Source organism: Oncorhynchus clarkii, chromosome 18 (genome assembly GCF_045791955.1).
Source record: "Oncorhynchus clarkii lewisi isolate Uvic-CL-2024 chromosome 18, UVic_Ocla_1.0, whole genome shotgun sequence".
In the NCBI taxonomy this organism is placed as follows: domain Eukaryota; kingdom Metazoa; phylum Chordata; class Actinopteri; order Salmoniformes; family Salmonidae; genus Oncorhynchus; species Oncorhynchus clarkii.
Genome location: NC_092164.1, coordinates 30,771,684 through 30,791,959, shown reverse-complemented (window position 1 = coordinate 30,791,959; position 20,276 = coordinate 30,771,684). Strand labels below are relative to the sequence as shown.

The following is a 20,276-nucleotide window of genomic DNA, read 5'->3' as shown; positions in this document are numbered from 1 at the left end:
ACTTGAATTAATTTATTAAATCACAATTTAAGAATTGTAATATGAACAAAAAAAACTCAGTGCATGATTAAAATACAAAAACGTTCATTTTTTTATTGAAAAAAGGTTAAGACTACCTATTACAGTATATTCGTACATTTACTGCAGCGGTGAAGCTGGAAGTAATAGTATGGGCTTTCATAACTTTTCCCTGCACTCTGGATCACAGCGACAATTCAGGACTCTTGACGACCTTTTCACACCAAGCTCGCATTTATAATCCCAAGCCAGCTCTGTACCAGCTCTAATGCGCCTGAAAAATAAAAAGACAATATGATGAATATACTGAAGTGTATGTTATAATACACATGCTTTAGTCCACCTGGGCATGGGCATTTATTATAGAGCCAAAGGCATGAGCAGAACCCATATTAATCCTGGCTTGGATTCTCAAAAGACCAAGCAATAGATAATATCATAACAGAAGGTCACTAACTTGCTGGCAAAGAAGGCCACCCAGGGGAATCGAAGGTCATGTGTGTCCACAAAAACATTCTGCGCAAACAGGTTTGGTTGGCAGCTATGCTGTAGAGAGAAAAAAAAGGATCAGATGTTGTCACGAATTTTCAATCCCAATAATAACTAAACAACTATTTAAGCTTAGACCAATCCCAGAGGTTTGTAAGACCCTGGGTTTAATAATAATAATTAGGCAAAGACTGAGCTTCTGCAAAAGGTTTGTAAGCTTTATTCAGAGAACGTTCTAAAGTCAAAAATGCAAAGACAATAACTTTATAACTCCCACCCCCACCTACTTACACGCGCACAAACAGTAGGTGGGCTGTATCTTTCCCCACGTCCACATTCCTCGTTTATCACTATTCTACCAAGCTGGCAGTTCCATGCCGTTCCCTTCCTCCCTAGATTAGAGTGACCTTGACAGGGCCTCTTTCCTGTCATAAGTTTTTCAGAGTTTCAACCAGGTCAGGTCATGTATAGTTCAATTGTCCTATGTTTTCTCAGTCACACAATTCTCACGCTTAACTTGTCTCAACCAAACCTTATTGGATTTTAGTCTAATAATTACATTTCAGGGTGGACTTCTTTAGTCATTACTTTAAACATATAAATTCCCTTATCAGATGTATAGTTGGCAGATCTCTGAGAAGTATGGATATAGGTAAAATAGTCAGGGCATACTATCCAACACACGATACCCTCTGAATATTCCTCATGACTCACATTGAGGTAACGACCCACATTCCCCTCCAGCTTTGCGTCGATGACGTAGCATGACTCCTCCCCATCAAAGAAATGCCTAGTGGCATTTGAGGCCTCCTTGTCATTTCCCTCTGCTGTACCATCCTGCTGGTCAGAAGATTTGGCGGCAGAGCCCGATTTCTTCGCTGGGTCTATGAAATAAGTGTCATTTGATTAGTCTGGGAACCAAAAAAATTAACATTTTTAAAAATCCCAAAATAGTGGAGAATTCATAGATGTTTCTGTCTAGATTTTTGTCTGTGCTTTACTTTCCTCTACCTTCCTACAGTATTTTGAGAAACCAACATTTATCAAACCAAATAAGAATGAATTCTCTACTGAACCTCAGTAAACTTTTTAGTTTCCCTCCATGTTTGTTCTGTATATACTGTTTCCTCTTACCCTCCTGTAGTATTTTGGCATGCCTGCGGGTGACGTAGCTCCTCTCCATAGAGGAGACGTTGTGCCTGAAGTCATCATCAGAGCCGCCATCATCTTCACTGACATCATAATCCTTGTCCTCATAACTGTCCTCATAGTCACTGGGTTCTTCATCATATAAGTTCTTCATACGTAGCGGCTCTTTGTCGTGGTTTCCCTCTTCATCACAGTCATCATCATGTTCACTGTTGTCTTCTTCTATGGGCTCTTCTGAACCTGATGGAGAACAGAGGCCGCAACATTACAGAGATGATCAGTTCTGTTTCTCTTTGCACTCCGTGATCTCTGTGTCCCCACTGGGTATGTGTATTTACAGTTCATGAATCGACATGGAAACCCAGTGTATCTTTTTCACATTCATATAAACATAATACACAGATAGGGTAGATCTGATGCTATGGCTGCAGGTGAGGCTCTGCATATCTGTACCTGACTCATTGTCGGAGCAGCGGGCCTCACTCTCGTAACCCTCCTTGCTCTCAGCTCCCTCTATGTGGTTCAGGTTGACCATATACATGTTGCCCTCTGTGCTCAAACTCTTCTTGTTCATGATTATCCCTAATGGGAGAGATGGCAAAGGAAAAAGTTGTGAGCATTGTGTGGAATATAACAGGAAGAATGAGTAGAAGGAGAGAAGAGGGCAGCACTACTAGAGGGCTTGTATTGAGCACTAAAATTATATATATATATATATATATATATATATATATATATATATATTGCATTGCAGAATAAGACTAATAGTGTATGTAATAGGGCTGTCCCCGACAAAAACAAATCTTGGTCGACCAAGAGGTGTCTGTTCTTTTGACCAATTGATTGGTAGAAATGTATAAACATGTTTTTTTCCATATAGACAGCCTATGTGTTTGAATCAAATCAACTATATGCACTGAGCTTGTCTGACGCTTTAGGCGAACTGTTTGATGAAATAATTAAGACACACAAATTACTAGAGGGAGTCCGACCGCAATTGATTTGATTGTGCCGCCTGGCTCAGACTTGCTGCACTGTGTAAGAAAATAGACAGTTAGCACCCGTGGTCTCTCTCCTCCCTGCTGTAGCGACCACCACAGAACATCAAAGTGTTTATCGCACTGTCTGATAATTAAACATGTGACTGAAAAGTTCAAAAATCCCTAATTTGATTAGGAAAAACATGACCTATTCCCCCTCAACCCTTGTATGCATTGCATGCACGTGACCAAAGACCTACTCGCACGGGACTAGCATTACTAGAATGTCCCTTATTCTAGATAACGATTCGGACGGGATTGTCCCCCCCCCCCAAACTGCCCCCAGTAATTCTCTTTTCCCCAATAAATTGACAGTTATGAAGGAAACCTGGAGGTTTTTATTCTTGGCGTGAAGATACAGAATTTCAACATGTCCAGGTGATTAGGCCACACTGATAACTCGAGCTTGGTTCCCATATTTCCTTTAGTGTCGCCATAATATTTGAATTGATGAAGTGTGATCATAATCATGAGGATATTTTAGTGATCTGCAGTATGTCCTAAATGCCCTCAAGCCTTCAGAGTCAGCTAAACAGTGCAATTGCACTTGAGATGCATTTTAAGGCTACGGATGAGAAAGTTAACTCATAATTTCCAAACGTTTAGGTCAGTTGTATGCTGCTGCTTTGCCATCTATTAACAGCAAGGGTTGCATTAAATAGGCTCAATACTTTTTACTGATGCATTTGGCAATATACAATTTATACGCACAAAACATATAAACAAAATCATTCACTGAAAGTTGATAGGCTACTTGTAGGCCATTCATATATCCCTTATGCGCAGCACTTCGTTCAATTTATCGAATCAGTTACTGTTTTTGTTTTCTAAACAGGATGTGCTTTTAGGCCTACAGCTCGATGGTGGTTATTCAAGGTTGCAATACTAAGCCTACTAATGTTAATTACATTATTACTATTATAATAATAATAGCATAAGGAAGGAGATCATCAAAAAGGAGCGCTATTATTATAAATATTTGGTGTAAACACTAAATCAATTAAAAATAATACCAGAGAGGCTGTGCTAACACAAAAAAGTGTCAAGTCTATTACAGCAAAACAAAGATTAAAAACATTTATCAATTTGTGAAATTGTTTACTTGACATGTTGTTGCATGAGGCTTGGTGCTCACAGAATCAGTAGTCTATTAAACAAAAACAGGCAACAGAAGCAGGATTTATTTCTGTAGTCATATTGATGATTTATAAAGCCAGGCACATTTAACAGTTAGGCTATTGATTACAGACCTAATTGACTATAGACCTAATTAAGTTGGTTTCCTCTCCTCACTTGAGACAATTAAGGCAAGGGCTGTTTTTTCATCTCCTCATTCTGCTGCTGTCGCCACGGCATTGTTCTCAACACCAATATGCTGGTTAACTTTGCTATTATTGATAAGGGAATTATATGCTTAAAGGTAATGATTACAGAACCCCACCCTGAAACAAATAATTAGTAATTATTAGTTTATGTAACATGTATAATGAATAATTAAAGTATTAAACGTAAGTCCAACAAGGTTCAGAAGAGACCTGTGAGGGAGAGAAGTGTGTGTGCCTAATAAAATACCGAGAACAATTCAACTGTGTTTGACCCGACCTGGCTAGAACTCTGAGAAACTTATGATAGGACAGGGAGTCCTTCTCAAGGTTCCTCTAATCTCGGGGGAAATGGAGCTGTTGGCTGGGTAGTGATACACAGTGGTGAGAACTCTGGGGAAGGATACAACTCACCTACTGTTCGCGTGTATGTATGTGCGTAGGATATCTACTGTTTGTGTGGAGGTATAAGTGGGGAGGGAGCAAGTTATAAAATGGATGTCTTTGTATTATGGACTTCAGAACGTTCTCGTGAATAAACCGTACTAACCTTTTGCATAAGCTCTTTGTCTTTGCCAAATTATTATTAAACCCAGGGTCTTACGAACCTCGGGGATTAGTCAAAGTTTATTGATTGTTAGTTATTATCAATCATTGTGATTGAAAATTCTCGTGACAATTATGCACATAGCAACATAGTAAAGGAAAAGGCACCAATTCAACAGCGCACTGATATGTTTCAGAACCGTGGACAGCGACCGCTATCCAATGAGGGAGAAAGCGCATTTTTGCTACTGCTCGACTGAAGAAATCTTGGTCGACTAACAGGGGTCAGCTCTAGTATGTAATCAACAGAAGTCATACTTAACAGCAGTCTGTCTGTGTTGGGTTAAATTAGGTTAGATTACTAGCTCACTCACCAGTGTAGGTGCAGATGAAGGTGCCCTTGGCAATGTCATCCAGGCAGCGGATTCCCCAGCTCTTCCCCACGGTCATGAAGAGCTGTAGCCGCAGCTGAAGGCCATGCTGCACCACCCGGTTAGAGCACACCCGTGGGTCACAGCGGCACAGTGCATTGCACTCATATATACTGCAGACAGAGGGAGGTGGTTGATATAGAAATAATAACAATAATAATAATAATAATAATAATAATAATAAGGGCTTTTCAGACATTGCTCTCAAAGCATGTCACAAAAACAAATGCAGAGAAAGAGCATGAGAGGAAGGAGAAAACTGAGACCAACAGTCAAATGGATATTGCGATTGATGGATCATTTCCATCTGTCTATTAACAGCCTCACCCTGTGGAGAGGCGTTTCTCCAGCCTCTTGTGTGTGTAGCCAGCGTTGACGTCCTCAGGGCCCGCTGGCAACAGGGCTGTGGCCTGGATGGTCAGCTGGTGACAGGAGCATGCCGACCTACATCAACACAATACACATGTCCATAAATGTCAAAACAACCTCTACATACCCCAAATACCCCTAAATATAATCCGATTAAGACATCGCCATTGGGTGAATGGATATAGACGAGCTGTAATTTGACATGTTTTTTTATTTTTTTATTTTTTAGATGTGCCACATTAGGGAATTTACACCCCTCTTCATTGGCTACTACCTTTAACTCTTGGTACATACTTTGCATTACAGATATCAAGGAGTATCAAAAACATGGCACCATGATGACACACTAGGTGTTAAAGCCGATTGTCTGAGGGGTCAAGTTAACCTCCCTTTTCATGTAAACACAAAAAATAATGACCATCATGCTTTTAGGGAAAGAGGGATATTTTGTACATGTATTAAACACTGCTTGTCCAGTCTTTAAAAAAAGGTTAAGGAAATAAGTTGCAGTGATGGAGAACTTTAACCCCTGTGACACACACCTGTCCCTGCAGCCGTCGGTGCAGTCGCAGCCCATCAGAAAGTCTGAACTGGTGTTGATGGAGACCCCACTGGCTGCGACACGCTGCTTGTTGTAGATCACCGAGAGTGGCCGGATGCTGTTGAGCTCGTTGATGCAGGACAGCGGCTGGTTCTCTCTGCCCAGCGTCAGGTCTGGGATGTTGATCTTGTAGGGCCGGGGCTGGTGAGTGGTGGTCACAGACACAAAGGGGTCTAGGCAGAACATGTCCAGGAAGAGGAAGTCACAGCGTGTCTGTTGAAGGTAGTCCTGCACAGCAGTCATGTTGCTCAGGCTGAGGCCACACGGCGACCGGTAAAATATGTGGAAATACGTCTGAGAGAGACAGAGGGCCGGAGGAGGAAGGAGGTGAGAAAACCCCAAAAAAGAGCACAACTATACCAGAGTTTTGAATAACTACAGGTATGAATCTTGGATGACAACAAAACTATACATTATTTTTCATGTTACTATGGAAATGTAGCAATTGCTCTGCTCCAAATTCTCCAGTTAAGAAGAGCACAGCATTAGGCATGACCTAACACCCCTGGAGCTGAGTAATCACTATAGGTAATGGCAGAGTTCTGTATCATGAAGTATGATGTTCCAGACAGTCCAGTTAGCTAGGTGCTCACCTTGTTACTGACCAGGGGTGAAGTTTCCCTTAGGATCAGCTTCACCTCCCCCAATCCTAACCTGAACCATTAGAGGGGAAAATGCCCAACTAACCCATGATCAGCATCTAGGGCAAACTTCACCCTACACCCACCTTGTTATTGACCCGGTGGCGGCCCTTCATGCGGCGGAACTCGCAGAGCAGGGGGATGAGCAGCGGGTTGCGTCCACGGTGCTTGGCCTCAACCTTTGACCGGATGCAGTTCAGGCAGGCGGGGCAGCAACGGTGGGGAGTGAAGGTGACCGAACCTTTAGCTGTGATGACAGACGACTCCTTGTCAGTCGTACGATCCTGGCCAAAGGGCCTCCTGACATGACCAGGGAGAAGATGACATAGGTTTGAGGGAGAATGAACGAGGGAGGAAAGGTTGAAAGCCTGAAACAAGGATCCAAAGGTTAAATAAGGGGTACTTATATTGGACCTGTGTCACGGTGTGTGTGTCATGGTGTGTCACGAGAATCTTCAATCCCAATGATAATAACTGACAATCAATAGCTCTGACCAATCCCCGAGATCTGGAAGACCATGGGTTTAATAAAAATTAGTCAAAGACTCAGCATATGCAAAAAATGCCGCCTTTGGGGCGGCAGGGTAGCCTAGTGGCTAGAGCATTGGACTAGTAACCAAAAGGTTTCATGTTCAAATCCCCGAGCTGACAAGGTACCAATCTGTCGTTCTGCCCCTGAACAGGCAGTTAACCCACTGTTCCTAGGCTGTCATTGAAAATAAGAATTTGTTCTTAACTGACTTGCCTAGTTAAATAAAGGTACAAGTAAAAAGTAAAAAAAGATAGCAGTTTATTCAGAGAACGTTCTAAAGTCCATTATACAAAGACATCCATTTTATAGCTGCACACATACTTCCACACAAACAGTAGGTATCCTACGCTCATACTTCCACACAAACAGTAGGTATCCTACGCACATACTTCCACACAAACAGTAGGTATCCTACGCACATACTTCCACACAAACAGTAGGTATCCTACGCACATACTTCCACCCAAACAGTAGGTATCCTACGCACATACTTCCACCCAAACAGTAGGTGAGTTTCTCTTTATAGTTTTCACCACTGTGTATCACTGCCCAGCCGACAGTTCCATTCCCCCGAGATTAGGGAGACCTTGAGTACTCCCTGTCCTCATAAGTTTCTCAGAGTTCTAGCCAGGTCGGTTCAAACAGTTGAATTGTTTTTTTGGTATTTTCTTAGGCACACACACATCTCTCTCTCCCAGTCCAACCTAATTGGACTTATGTTTAATACTTTAATAATTCCTTATACATGCTACATAAAATATACTCCCTAATGGTTACGTTTCAGGGTAGAATTATTTAATCAGTATCTTTAAAACATATCAATTATTCGACATAGCAAACCACAGATGTTTTGAACGGGTCACAAGGTAAGACTTTTTAAATGAGAAAGGAGTATCCCGTAGCCAGATAGCATTCGCTATAAATTACCATTCATTTTGGTTCATAAGACGAGGTTCCAATCTCGTTCCTGGTACTTCATAGCACATAAACACCAACTCATCCAATGGCATAAATCAATTGTCAACTCCAGATACTCCCATCTCAAGTAAAACCTCTTCTTGCCCCCACTCCTGGACAAGCTCACTGAGGGGAGTAAGCCTCTAGGTCATACACTATCCCAGGATAAGTGCAACATCAGAGATGACTTACAATGGTTCCAGACACTACCACACACATCCCCCAATGCCAAAGGAGGGAGTGACTGGCGCACAAACATTGTGGAGACAAGTAATTGGTTCCCCATTAATCACACCATCCCTTCACATGGTTTAAGAATAGATAGACACATTCACATATGAAGACAACGTTCCCTCCTGTCCTCTTCCCTTTCTGATATATTGCATAGCACCAGGGACATGTGAAAGACACGCCTGACCTCTCCCCTCTCTGGGCCCCAGGTGACTTGAGCCTGATAAGGGAATTTATATGTTTAAAGTAATGACTAAAGAATTCCACCCAGAAACGTATAAGACTATGTGAAATGTATTAGAATAATAAGACTATATTCCAATAATGTATGTGAGGGACAAGTTAAGAGGGAGAAATGTATGGTTGAGAAAACAGAGGCAGGTAGACTACACATGATAACTCTGAAAAAGCTGACAACAGGAGGGCCCTTTCAAGGCCTCTCTAACCTAGGGAGGAGAGAACGGCGAGAAACTGCCAAGGCTGGTATTAAAGTGAAAAAAGTGTGTGTGTGTGTGTGTGTGTGTGTAGACGGGGTTATAAAGACTGCTCAAATTTTGGTTGACTTTAGAACGTTCTCTCAATAAAGCTTACGAACCTTTTGCAGAAGCTGAGTCTTTGCCTAATTATTATTAAACCCAGGGTCTTACAAATCTCAGGGATTGGTCAAAGCTTAAATAATTGTTTAGTTATCATCATTGGGATTGAAAATTCTTGTGACAAGCCCCAGCTGAGGGAAGAAGTTCAACTGAGTCCGAAGGGATACATTCTAATAACAAGTATATCACCTATGCATATTATGCAGATAAGACATCTTAATGATCTGTTACACAACTAATTCTGATTCTTCCGCCACATGGGTTACTGGCCCAACACTCTAACCCAGGGGTGGGCAACTCGATTCCTCGGGAACCTAATTGGTGGCACACTTTTTCCTCCATCCCTAGTGAACACAGCTGATTAATCAAATTGCATTCTAAACTGAAGATCATGATTAGGTGATTATTGGAGTCAGGTGTGTTAGCTGGGGTAAAACTGTGACAGCAATCAGGCCCTCGAGGACTGGAATTGCCCACCCCTGCTCTAACCGCTAGGCTACCTTCCACACTAATAAAATTGAAAAATAATGTATGCAGGAAATACATATTCAAGAAATTCGTGCAAGACGCACCTTTTGAAAAAAGTACAGAAACAGTATAAACACAAGACAAATTCTACTCACCCTACGGATGCTGACTGTTTACCAGCAGCTGGCTGGCCCTGGCTGACATTGTTGGAAGTGACCTGCGCTGGTATTACTGTTGACGAGGGGTTGACGTGAGGTTTGTTGGCAGCAGCCGTGCTAGTCTGGTGGATTGTAGTAGTAGTCGAAACTGCTCCCCCTGGGTGATGGACAAAGAGTGTGCTCGCTAACTAAACACATTGTCCAGATGGCTGATGTAGATGTTCATTCAGACAAACACAAGGCTGTAGATGTGTTCATTATTTATCAACAGGGCACAGAGTAAAAAGGAGATAAGACAGACACTTACCACTGTTGGGCCGTGTCACTGTTGGTTTATCCTTTGCCTCCTCAACACGTTTCTTCATGTTGGCCATATGCTCCAGACGCAAAGAGCCTCGGTACACCCATTCCTTATGTTCGTCATCCTGAGAACACCACACAGACACACTTTACCACACAGTGAGACATACAGGGGAAAAAGGCTTGGCATTATGTGTGTCAGTGAATAATTAGACTTCAGTTAGGTAAGCATAACCAGAATACCACAGATAGTGATTGACTTGCAGTCAATCACTATCAATTTAATTCATGGTTACGGACTAAGTAGTTGTAGCTTCTCACCTTGAAGACGACGCACAACAAGCTGCAGTCAATCTGCTCTACTTCTGTCCTCCTCTGGATCCCCTCAAACTCCACGTTGATGGGCTGGCCTGGTCTGTACTGGGCCATAGGCGGGTTGGGATACACCTTGATGTAATCCTTGATGAACTCCCTGTTGGCCTCATCCTCTATGTCCTCCCACACCTCCGGCACTGCAGTCGATAGAGAGAGACAGGAGGCTTAGCTTGAGTGAGTCTGTGTGGTATCTGCAAGAATCTCACCAACACCTGCATTGCAGATTAAACTTGTAGCATGACAACAACCCGCGTATGAGTTTTGCTGCTCCGTACAAGCCAATGAATTGAAAAATGGATAACTCAAATTACTTTGGTATATCTTGTTGCACAGGTGGAATCACCCAACTACAGCTGGATCTGAATAAAACATCCTACATTTGGTAGGAGGATCAAACAAGATTGAGCCAAGAAGTATTGAGTATTAGAGAGACTTTTTAATTTTTTTATTTAAGTCTGAGGCTGTTCTTACGTGGTCTGCAAACAATGTGAAGATCCGGCAAACCGACATAGGAAGGTGTGCCGTCATCAAAAAAGACCAGGAACCTGAAACACAAGAAGGAGCGCCACAGAGCTTTACTAAGACATTGATGGATCACATTCAGCATGATGTTTACATATAACATCATCCAACCAATCACACATAATACTATCACATATGGCTGCTACGCCGGCTGTCCTACCTGATAAATGTACACTGTCCCTGATTAGAGGGGAACAATTTAAAAAATGCAGAGGAACTGGCTTCGAGGTCCAGAGTTGCGTTTGAGGGGTGTAGGCTATATTAAATGGATTTATGTTCCAAAGGTCCACATCAGTGGCTTGTAGGTTATGATGTAAGCCATGAGATGCTAAACGTGTTTATGTTAATTAATGCTCAATTACTGTGAGACCGGCAATTATTTGCATGAAAATGTAATGAACGCCACTCACGCACACTCTCATACCTCATGCGGTTCTTTCGGTTGGGGAGCTCAGCCAGAATGCCAGAGTAGAACCAGGACTGCTCAGCGTCCTTGAACTTGGCCACCACGCGCACACCCACGTACAGCCTCTCCAGTGAAGCAGTCTGGTCAAAGGCTATGTGGTGTCCTGACAGCATGCTTCTCCCTTTCTCGCTAAAGTCCACCTTATACCTGCTTCCATTCTCTGTGGAGCGTCAATGGTTGAGATATAGAGAACATGGAGAAAACAAAGAATTCTGTAAAGGACATGAACTGATATAAAAGCAGATTTATGACTAGATATGTCAAAGTGACTTGAGATAAGAAAAGATTATTGTCCCCATGGGGACATTTTGTTTGCAGCTCTGTGCATACATTACAATACATCAAGCATAGACGAATGGACATATCTATACCATTACAAACAAATACAATGAGAATATAAATAAATCAATGGTTGTGTGTGTTCTTACCTGATGGTTTGATTTCTGTAATCCTTCCTGAGTGCCAGGTCTTGGTCCTCCTCCTAGCCAGGACCTTCATATCAGTCTTAATCTCCTCCTCTGTGAGGCCGGGAGGTGGCTGAGTGGCAGGGTTTGGTGCATGTGTCGGAGCTTGCGACACGCTGGTCACCACAAATGGAGTGGACGTTTCTGTCAGAGAGAGCGAGAAGACCACCATGAGAACTAAAGATTGTCATTAAAGATATATCACTGACATCAAGTTGAAAGCAATTTAGAGAAGACCAATAATACAAAACAAGGTCAGACATTTGAAGTCCAAAATGCAAAGCAGAAGTCACCTTTTCTGGCCTCTTGTTGTTTTAATGGGACAGTGGAACCACTTTTGCTGGCCTCCTGTAATTTTGGTGGGGAAGCTGTGCCACTTTTGCTTGAGTTCTGCTGTTTTGTCGACGCAGAGCAGTCACCTGCTCTGGGCTTTTGTGATTTCGATGGCACAGAAGGATTTGTTGGGGCAGGAGGTGAGTCTTCCCTGTAAGACACAAGTTGATGCTTGGTTCGGACAGATTCTCTTCTCTTCCTTTCACCTTTTCCACCTTTTCTTGGCCGTCCACGTTTGCTGGACTCTGGACGTTTTGTTGAGATCTTTTTTGATTTTGATGGAGTATACTCATCGCCGCTGTCTTCTTGTGGACTTGGTGGTTCAGACTCAGACTCAGCAAGGGGAGTTGCTGGGGTATCATTAGAGTTTGATGCTTCATTTGGGGCAACAGTTACAGTCACAAAAGGGGTGGTCACAGCTGGAGAGGATGGCATGCTCTCCATGTCATCTGCCATGTCATTGTACTAAGGAAGAATGAGAGAAAAGCATGTCAGGAGCATGGCCGAGACCACACACGTAGAAGTGTGTGCATTTACATCCTATCTGGCTAAGTTCTCACATTTTCTGTGTCACTGTCTGTAGCTGGGACTTCTCCAGGAGACGAATCGGAAGCAGCAACTGAGAAAACGATAGAACGGAGATTAAACAATAAAGCATAACGTATTGAGATTGAGGATCACATCCCATCCCCTCTGTTCCCATTGAAACAACATCTCCCTCAATCCCTTACCTCCGTCTGTGGCCATGGTGTTGTCGTTTCTGTCAGCGTCCCCATCATCGATCTCAATGATGCTTTGCTGGCCCACTCCTTCATCTTCAGAGTCTGTGTCTCTGTACTCCATGCCCAGTTTGCTGTACAGCGCCTTCATAACGGTCTCACACTCCACCACAGACCTGTGGAGAAACAGTCAAGGCAGAGGTTGCGGTCCCGAAGGTAACAGCCCTGTTCCCACCCTCCCTGGAAGCTTCTTCCCCACATTCTGCCGCACGTTTCTTTACCTCTTCGCACATATTTTTATGGTCACCCTGCCTTCACATTTCTCACTCAATCATGAATTATAATTCTTAAAGTTTTACTGGTGAAACATCCACGCAGCATCTGCATGTGTCGCGGCAGAATCAGAATCCTTTAGGTAATATTTATAAATAAGATGTTTTATTAATTTTTTATAAGCATGCTTATGTGGGTAAAGTTACTTGGGCCCAGAGAGGGGAGAGGTCAGGTTAGTCTTATCTGTGAATGTGTCTAACTATTCCTAAACCATGTGAAGGGATGGTGTGATTAATGGGGAACCAGTTAGGTTGGCTCCACAATGGCTGTGTGCCAGTCACGTCTCTCTGTAAGCTTGTCCAGGAGGGGGTGTAATTGATATATGCCATTGGATGAGGTAATGTTTGGTTCTAAGTGGTACCAAGAACAAGATAAGAGCTTCGGTTTAGGAGACCAAACTGAACGATAATTTATAGCTAATGCTATAAATTATGGGATACTCTTTTTTCTGGTAAAATGTTCTTTGTATAATGTTCCTAAGACCTGTTATTCGTTGTGAGTTTTGATGGGTGTGTCTTGGCTATAAATGATACTAAGGACTTTTGTAAGCACTCTCAGAGAATTCATTTATAGACACTGAATTGATCTGAGAGTCACAAGGCTATGGTGAAGCTCATATAATTAAAGATGGACGTTTGACCTGTGTGTGGTTTGCCCTCATGATTTGGTAATACAGGAAATTTCCACGACACATGTCAACCATTTGATCTCAAATCAGTTTCATGGAAATATACACTTAGATCTTCCTGAGTTAAGTAGTGTTGTTTTGAAGTACAGTATTGTTTAGAATTATTATGTACAGTGAGCTAATTTTAGAGCAGAGGGCTGTAGCCTTTTTGGGGTAGGGGTCAGCATTTTCATTTGTGGAGGAATAGCGTGCCCAGAGTGAACTGCCTCCTACTCTGTCCTAGATGCTAATAGATGCATATTATTATTAGTATTGGATAGAAAACACTCTGAAGTTTCTAAAACTGTTTGTATGATGTGTGTGAGTATAACAGAACTCATACGGCAGGCAAAAACCTGAGAAAAATTCAAACAGGAAGTGGGACATCTGAGGTTTGAAGTTTTTCAAAGCTTGGCCTACCAAATACACATTGAGATATGGATAAAGTTGCACTTCCTACGGCTTCCACTAGATGTCAACCGTCTTTAGAAACTTGAATGAAGATTCTACTGTAAAGGAGGGGTTCATGAGACCTCTGAGCCAGTGGTCTGGCAGAGTGCCTTGGTCTCATGACGCGCGCTCCCGACAGAGTTACCTCTCGTTCCAGTGCTTTTCTGAAGACAAAGGAATTCTCCGGTTGGAACATTATTGATGTTTTATGTTAAAAACATCCTAAAGATTGATTCCATACAGTCCTTTAGAAACATGTCAAACGATGTAACGGAACTTTGAGTTTTTGTCTCATGAAGATGGATTACTGGGCTGAACACGCTAACAACAAGTGGCTATTTGGACATAAATGACGGACTTTATGGAACAAATCGGTCATTTATTGTCGACCTGGGACTCCTGGGAGTGCCTTCTGATGAAGATCATCAAAGGTAAGTGAATATTTATGGTGTTGTTTCTAACTTTGTTGAGTCCAAAATGGCTGTTTTGGGTTCTGAGCGCCGTTCTCAGATTATGCTTTTTCCGTAAAGTTTTTTTAAAATCTGACACAGCTGTTGCATTAAGGAGAAGTCTCTTTAATTCTGTGAATAACACTTGTATCTTTTATCAATGTTTATTATGAGTGTTTCTGCAAAAATCACCGGATGTTTTGGAATCAAAACATTACTGCACGTAAGGCGCCAATGTAAACTGAGATTTCTGGATATAAATATGCACATTATCGAACAAAACATACATGTATTACATGTGACTCCTATCTTTGGCTGGAAAAATGGCTGTGTTTTTTCGACTTGTCTATGACCTAACAATCATATGTGGTGCTTTCGCTGTTTTTTTTTTTTAAATCGGACATGATGGGTAGATTAACAAGATGTTTATCTTTCATTTGCTGTATTGGACTTGTTAATGTGTGAAAGTTACATATTTCTAAAACATATTTTTGTATTTCGGGCGCTGCCTTTTCAGTAGAATGTTGTCGAGGGGTTCCCCTGCGCTAGAAAGGTTAACAAACTGTAGCATACCTGTGTTGTTTCAATCAAAGCACATATTTTGCCTAGTGCTTAGTGCTGTTGAGTTGTCCGCATGAGGGAAGTGAGGTTGTTTTTGTCTTACAGTAACGTTATACTATGCTATTATAGTCGGTTCTGTGTAGAATCGATCATTATGTGATCTTGCAGACATTGATTCAGATTTGATCTTTTTTTTATTTTTTTATTGTCAGAGTAGCCTGTTCTCTGGGCAGCCGAACGAGTAGAGCAGAGACTGTGCATAAAGTAGAGAATCCTACACATGCACAGAAGCTTAGGATCTTTAGCTACCGGGAAGAGGCTTCCGAAGAATTCGGAACTGCAGCCTTTGGAATGTCAACAGTCAAATCAGTGCACAACAAATCCACAGCCACGAGTCCAATAGCACTGCTGCAGACAACAGTCTCACATGTATATGCTACAGTGGAGGCTCCTCAGAGGAGTAAAGGGAGGATCATCCTACTCAGTGAATTTCTGAAAAATGAAAAGTGAAATATTAAAAAGGTATCCTTTTTAGATAAAACTATACTAAATATATTCACGTCATCAAATAACTGATTGAAACACTGTTAGGAATAATGACTAAACAATATCCCCATTTTAAATAGAACTGTAACTAAGTAAACTTATACTCTGTTTTATTATATCTGATTAACAATATGAATTCATAAGTGAGGGATTGTGGAGCCTGAAAAAGGGGGTAATTAAATTAAATAAATACCATTCCAGCCAGGTTGGAGAAGATTGGAAGTGGGGGTTTTTAAGTAGGCAGAAAGGGTCATTAACCTATGGCTGAACCGACTCAACTTAGCTCTGGGATGTTTAGATAAGGCAGTGTGTTTCCTTAGGTTTTCCATTAGCTGGAACTGTCTGCTGAATGGTGATGAATGAAAACTTCAGAAGGTTTATCTCAAATTAACTTCTGAACTGTTGGGAGAAAGAATATTTTATAACCTATGACGTCATATTTTGTATATAAACTGTTGTTCGTGGTTACATGGCAGCGCGCTCCGAGAATAAATACTATTATCTATTTTTGATAAGACTGGTCTCTGTCTATTTTATGCAAATAAGAATCTTACAAATTCTCATAAAATAGACTAAGTGAATTCAATTAAAGAAAACATATTGGAATTATGAAATTACAGTAACAAACACTTATCTCCCGAGTGGCACAGTGGTCTAAGGCACTAGAGATATTGGTTCGAGTCCAGGCTATGTCGCAGCCGGCCGCGACCGGGAGACCCATGGGGTGGCGCACAATTGGCCCAGCATCGTCCAGGTTAGAGCAGGGTTTGGCCAGCAGGGATGTTCTTGTGCCATCGCGCACTAGCGACTCCTGTGGCGGGCCGGGCGCAATACACACTGAAATGCTCTGCAGTGTTTCCTCTGACACATTGGTGCGGTTGGCTTCCGGGTCTAGCGGGCATTGCGTCAAGAAGCAGTGCAGCTTGGCTGGGTTGTGTTTCAGAGGACGCACGGCTCTCGACCGTCGCCTCTCCCGAGTCTGTATGGGAGTTGCAGCGATGGGACTAGACTGTAAACTACCAATTGGAAACCACGAAATTGGGCCTTAACAGCTGCAGGACAACTATTTTCCATCCTCCTTTTTTTTCAAGAGAAGTCCATGGTTCTTCCATGAGCCTCCTAAGGACTTCCGAAGGACGTCCTCCAACCTATTAGAGCTCTTGCAGCACGAACTGATATGTTGTCAACCAAATCAAAGGATCAGAGAATGAACCTTGTACTGAAAGCATAAGCTACAGCTAGCTAGCACTGCAGTGCATAAAATGTGGTGAGTAGTTGACTAGCCAATAGTTTAACAGGATAACAAAATCATTTATTTATTATTTTCTTTCACTTACTAGCTAATGCAGCTAGCTAATTTAGCCTACTCAAACAGAGAGGAATGATATTTATGTTGGCTAGCTGGCTAAGGCTATCCAACACAAACTGAGTCAAGGTAAGCTTTTGGTTTTATAGTACTATGGCACTGGTAATTTTCCACAACTGTCCAGTACCCTCCTCACACACCACACAAAGGAGTGATTTATTACTGGCTCCTAAAGACCCAGCCAGGCTGAATTCTTGTTCCATCTGTTGAGGCTCTAAAGATCTTATCACTCCCCTTAGACCCATAGACTGTGAGAACTGGTGAGAACCTGTTCTTGTTTGTTCAATGCTTTAAGAAAGTGGAACCAAGTACCTTAATATATATATATATATATATATAACCTTTAATTAACTAGGCAATTCAGTTAAGAACAAATTCTTATTTACAATGGCGGCCTACCCCGGTCAAACGTGGACGACACTGGGCCAATTGTGCGCCACCCTATGGGACTCCCAATCACAGCCGGATGTGATACATCCTGGATTCGAACCAGAGACTGTAGTGGCGCCTCTTCCTCATGTAACTTTCGAGAGGAGCAAAACTTCTCTTCTGACCCTTATGCCACAACATTTGTACAATAAAAATAAAATATCTACATTTGTAATTTTGATCTGTCGCTCTGTAAACATGCCTGGGCGAAAATAAATAATAGCAAGGAAGCATGGGCTTGGATCACAGCATGACGACAGACGTCGTTAGCAACGGAATAATTATACACAAACAGACAAAGTAGGCCTACTAAACGATGCCAAGTAGACAGACAAAATCAACCATATCGCCCCAGCAAAGTAGACAGAAAATAGGTATATTGAACAACAACGACCAGCTACGGATTCTGATTCATACATGATGTTTGGAGAAGGCGAGTGACTGAATGCGAGTGAATGAATTATTCCTATCACAGATAATTACAACACCGTTACAATACTTGTTTTGTCCGAGTACTCGGCACACCCCTAGTATTCAATCTGCAGATATTTTTTTTTTTAAATCCAATAGAAACTCTCGTTTGCAGCTGTTTTGTCTAATGATTACACCCTAGATCAGCTAGATGTACGAAAGAGTGTGCATAGCGGTATTGAATGTCACTGTCTGTCACCTTTATTACTCCAATTTGTCTCTCTCTCTGACCTGTGCACCTACGTTATAAACTTTCATTCGTAGGCTAGGTTGTAGTAACCTCATGATGGGTATAGGGAAAACTAGAGTATCATGTAGTAGCCTAAACCTTTCAATGTTACATTGAGCTGGGTTAATGGAATATGAATGACAGTCATCCAATAAGCTGCAATAAAAAATAAGATGCAAGCATTGCAGACCAACAAAACAAAACTTATAGGCTGATCCCAGATCTGTTTGTGCTCTTACCAATGCCACTTCTCACGGTCAAGCCAAACAATTCTATATGGCATGAGAAACTGACAAGAAGTCGACATGACAGCAGATCTGGGACCAGGCTAAAACACTTAAGCCAACAGGCTGAAAAACACTCACTCGCAGGCAGTGTTGAAAAGGGTGCGGGTGCAGAGGGCCTGCTTCTCCTTCCGCTGCACTAGATTCTGCATCTGGGCCAGCTGGGTCCTCCTGAGTTTCACCAAGTCTTGATTCTCCACCTCCTCCTGTATCCAGCCCTGAAGCTCCCCCACGGTCATCTCCATCTCATCATCCCCACTCTCCATCACTTGGGAGACTGTGACACCTATCTAATGGGTGCCCTCAGGTTTTCAACAGTAGGTCTGTGTTCTGGTCCTGTTGACAAAACATTGACAATTTCCTTCCGCTTTTCTAAGAGCTCATAGCATGGCCTGCAGTTAAATGTTTTCATTATTTGTTTAGATATTAAAATTGGCGTTGTAATGTAGACATTGAGCCATTTGACTTAACAACAAATCGTCAATCGCCCAACAAATCAACACAATTGGCACGTGAACTGTTACACGGTTGTTGATAAAACACCACAACGCCTTTCATTAGTTCAAAGAGGTATTAAGTGTAAGCTTTTAACAAACTAATTCTTATTTTACTGTAATGAAAAGGTCCATACTGCACAACGACGTCGAAGAAATTGAATGTTGAGGTAACGTTAGAGAAAGTGAATGTTATGAGGTAACGTTAGCGAGCTAACGTTAGCGTAGTCTGATTAAGCAGGCTCTGAAATAATCTATTATTTGTATACCAATTAACGCGAAGTGTGTATTACAGCCTGATTAATCAGATAAACGCTAACGTATCTTGCCTGATTAATCAGATTGAAGTTGGCGGATCTAATGCGACAGTTAGTAACGCTAGCTAGAATTAGCTAAATTAAACCCAATTCGATATTTAGCTAGCGTTAGTATTACGAGTACTATGCTAGCTAATCCAAATGTCTTAATGGTAACTATAAACTAGTATAGCTAGCTAGCTACATATCTAGCTAACTATGGCTGAATAACTCAATTTCTTCGGTTAACCAAATTGTGTTGCAAAAAAACATGTATTTTCTCACCTGAAGCTTCCCGCAAAAACATTCACTGTCCACTTCCGCGGACGACGTTAGCCCAGTCAGCCAGCTAAATGAACGTTAGCTTTAGCCAGTCAGCTAGCCAAGTGAACGTTAGCTTTAGCCAGTCAGCTAGCTAAATTAACGTTAATTTTAGCAACCAAGGCAAGGGGGAGGGTATGTCACAGTGTTCCGTTTTACCCAATTTTTTTCAACATGCTGCAGTTCTTAGACCTTTGTGTTTTAAACGCAGGTAGTATATAACGTTAGCTTTGTCCAATTTCCCATGCATACTCTTTGGTCGAAGTAAAAGCACCAGGGTGTGCAGGCTAACTAACTATTACTACACCCACCGCCATGATGAATTGGAAGACGCTTGCAAACTGGGCAGTGGGTGGTAACGTTATCCCCGGTGTGGTCTCCTACGATGGATATACATGTGCACTGCAGACAGAGTGTAGAATGCAATGCTAGAGCAAAGATCTAATGTAATATATTTGCTTAAATGTATCGAGTTAATAGTGATAAGAGATGGCTCGCATATCAGAAGAGCCGAATCTATTTATAAAAATATAAAATCATTAAGATATTAATAATCAAAAGATTTAAATGAGTAGAATTAACTAATTCAAATAACGACAAAGGAAATAAAATAATATAGGCCTAAATGCTCAAGCACACATTCGTTCACACAC

At 41.8% G+C, this 20,276-nt stretch overlaps 1 protein-coding gene across 2 annotated transcripts; it reads right to left on the bottom strand.

Annotated features, from left to right (window-relative positions):
- Positions 1-67: 67 nt before the first annotated feature.
- LOC139373318 (histone-lysine N-methyltransferase SETDB1-B-like) lies at positions 68-19,968 on the bottom strand. 2 transcript variants are annotated; one of them, XM_071113705.1, is made up of 20 exons: positions 19,588-19,968; positions 18,594-18,848; positions 12,740-12,903; positions 12,569-12,627; positions 11,969-12,473; positions 11,640-11,819; positions 11,170-11,371; positions 10,695-10,768; positions 10,170-10,360; positions 9,856-9,973; positions 9,546-9,705; positions 6,693-6,906; positions 5,907-6,259; positions 5,323-5,439; positions 4,939-5,108; positions 2,110-2,238; positions 1,642-1,896; positions 1,222-1,391; positions 476-564; positions 68-292 (listed from the first exon to the last, which is right to left on the bottom strand). In XM_071113705.1, the coding sequence occupies exons 2-20, from the start codon at positions 18,776-18,778 to the stop codon at positions 178-180; spliced, it is 3,450 nt and encodes a 1,149-aa protein (XP_070969806.1). In that variant the 5' UTR covers positions 18,779-18,848; positions 19,588-19,968; the 3' UTR covers positions 68-177. The 2 variants fall into 2 exon arrangements, with proteins under 2 accessions (XP_070969806.1, XP_070969807.1); XM_071113706.1 differs by having other exon boundaries at positions 19,935-19,966.
- Positions 19,969-20,276: the final 308 nt, after the last annotated feature.

Excerpts from the sequence above, each read along its gene's own strand:
- LOC139373318 (XM_071113705.1), bottom strand. The coding sequence starts at position 18,778 with ATGGAGAGTGGGGATGATGAGATGGAGATGACCGTGGGGGAGCTTCAG. Across the intron at positions 12,904-18,593 it reads CTTTTCAACACTGCCTGCGA|GTCTGTGGTGGAGTGTGAGA; the intron begins GTGAGTGTTTTT and ends GTTTCTCCACAG. Across the intron at positions 5,109-5,322 it reads GAGAAACGCCTCTCCACAGG|TATATATGAGTGCAATGCAC; the intron begins GTGAGGCTGTTA and ends CTCTGTCTGCAG.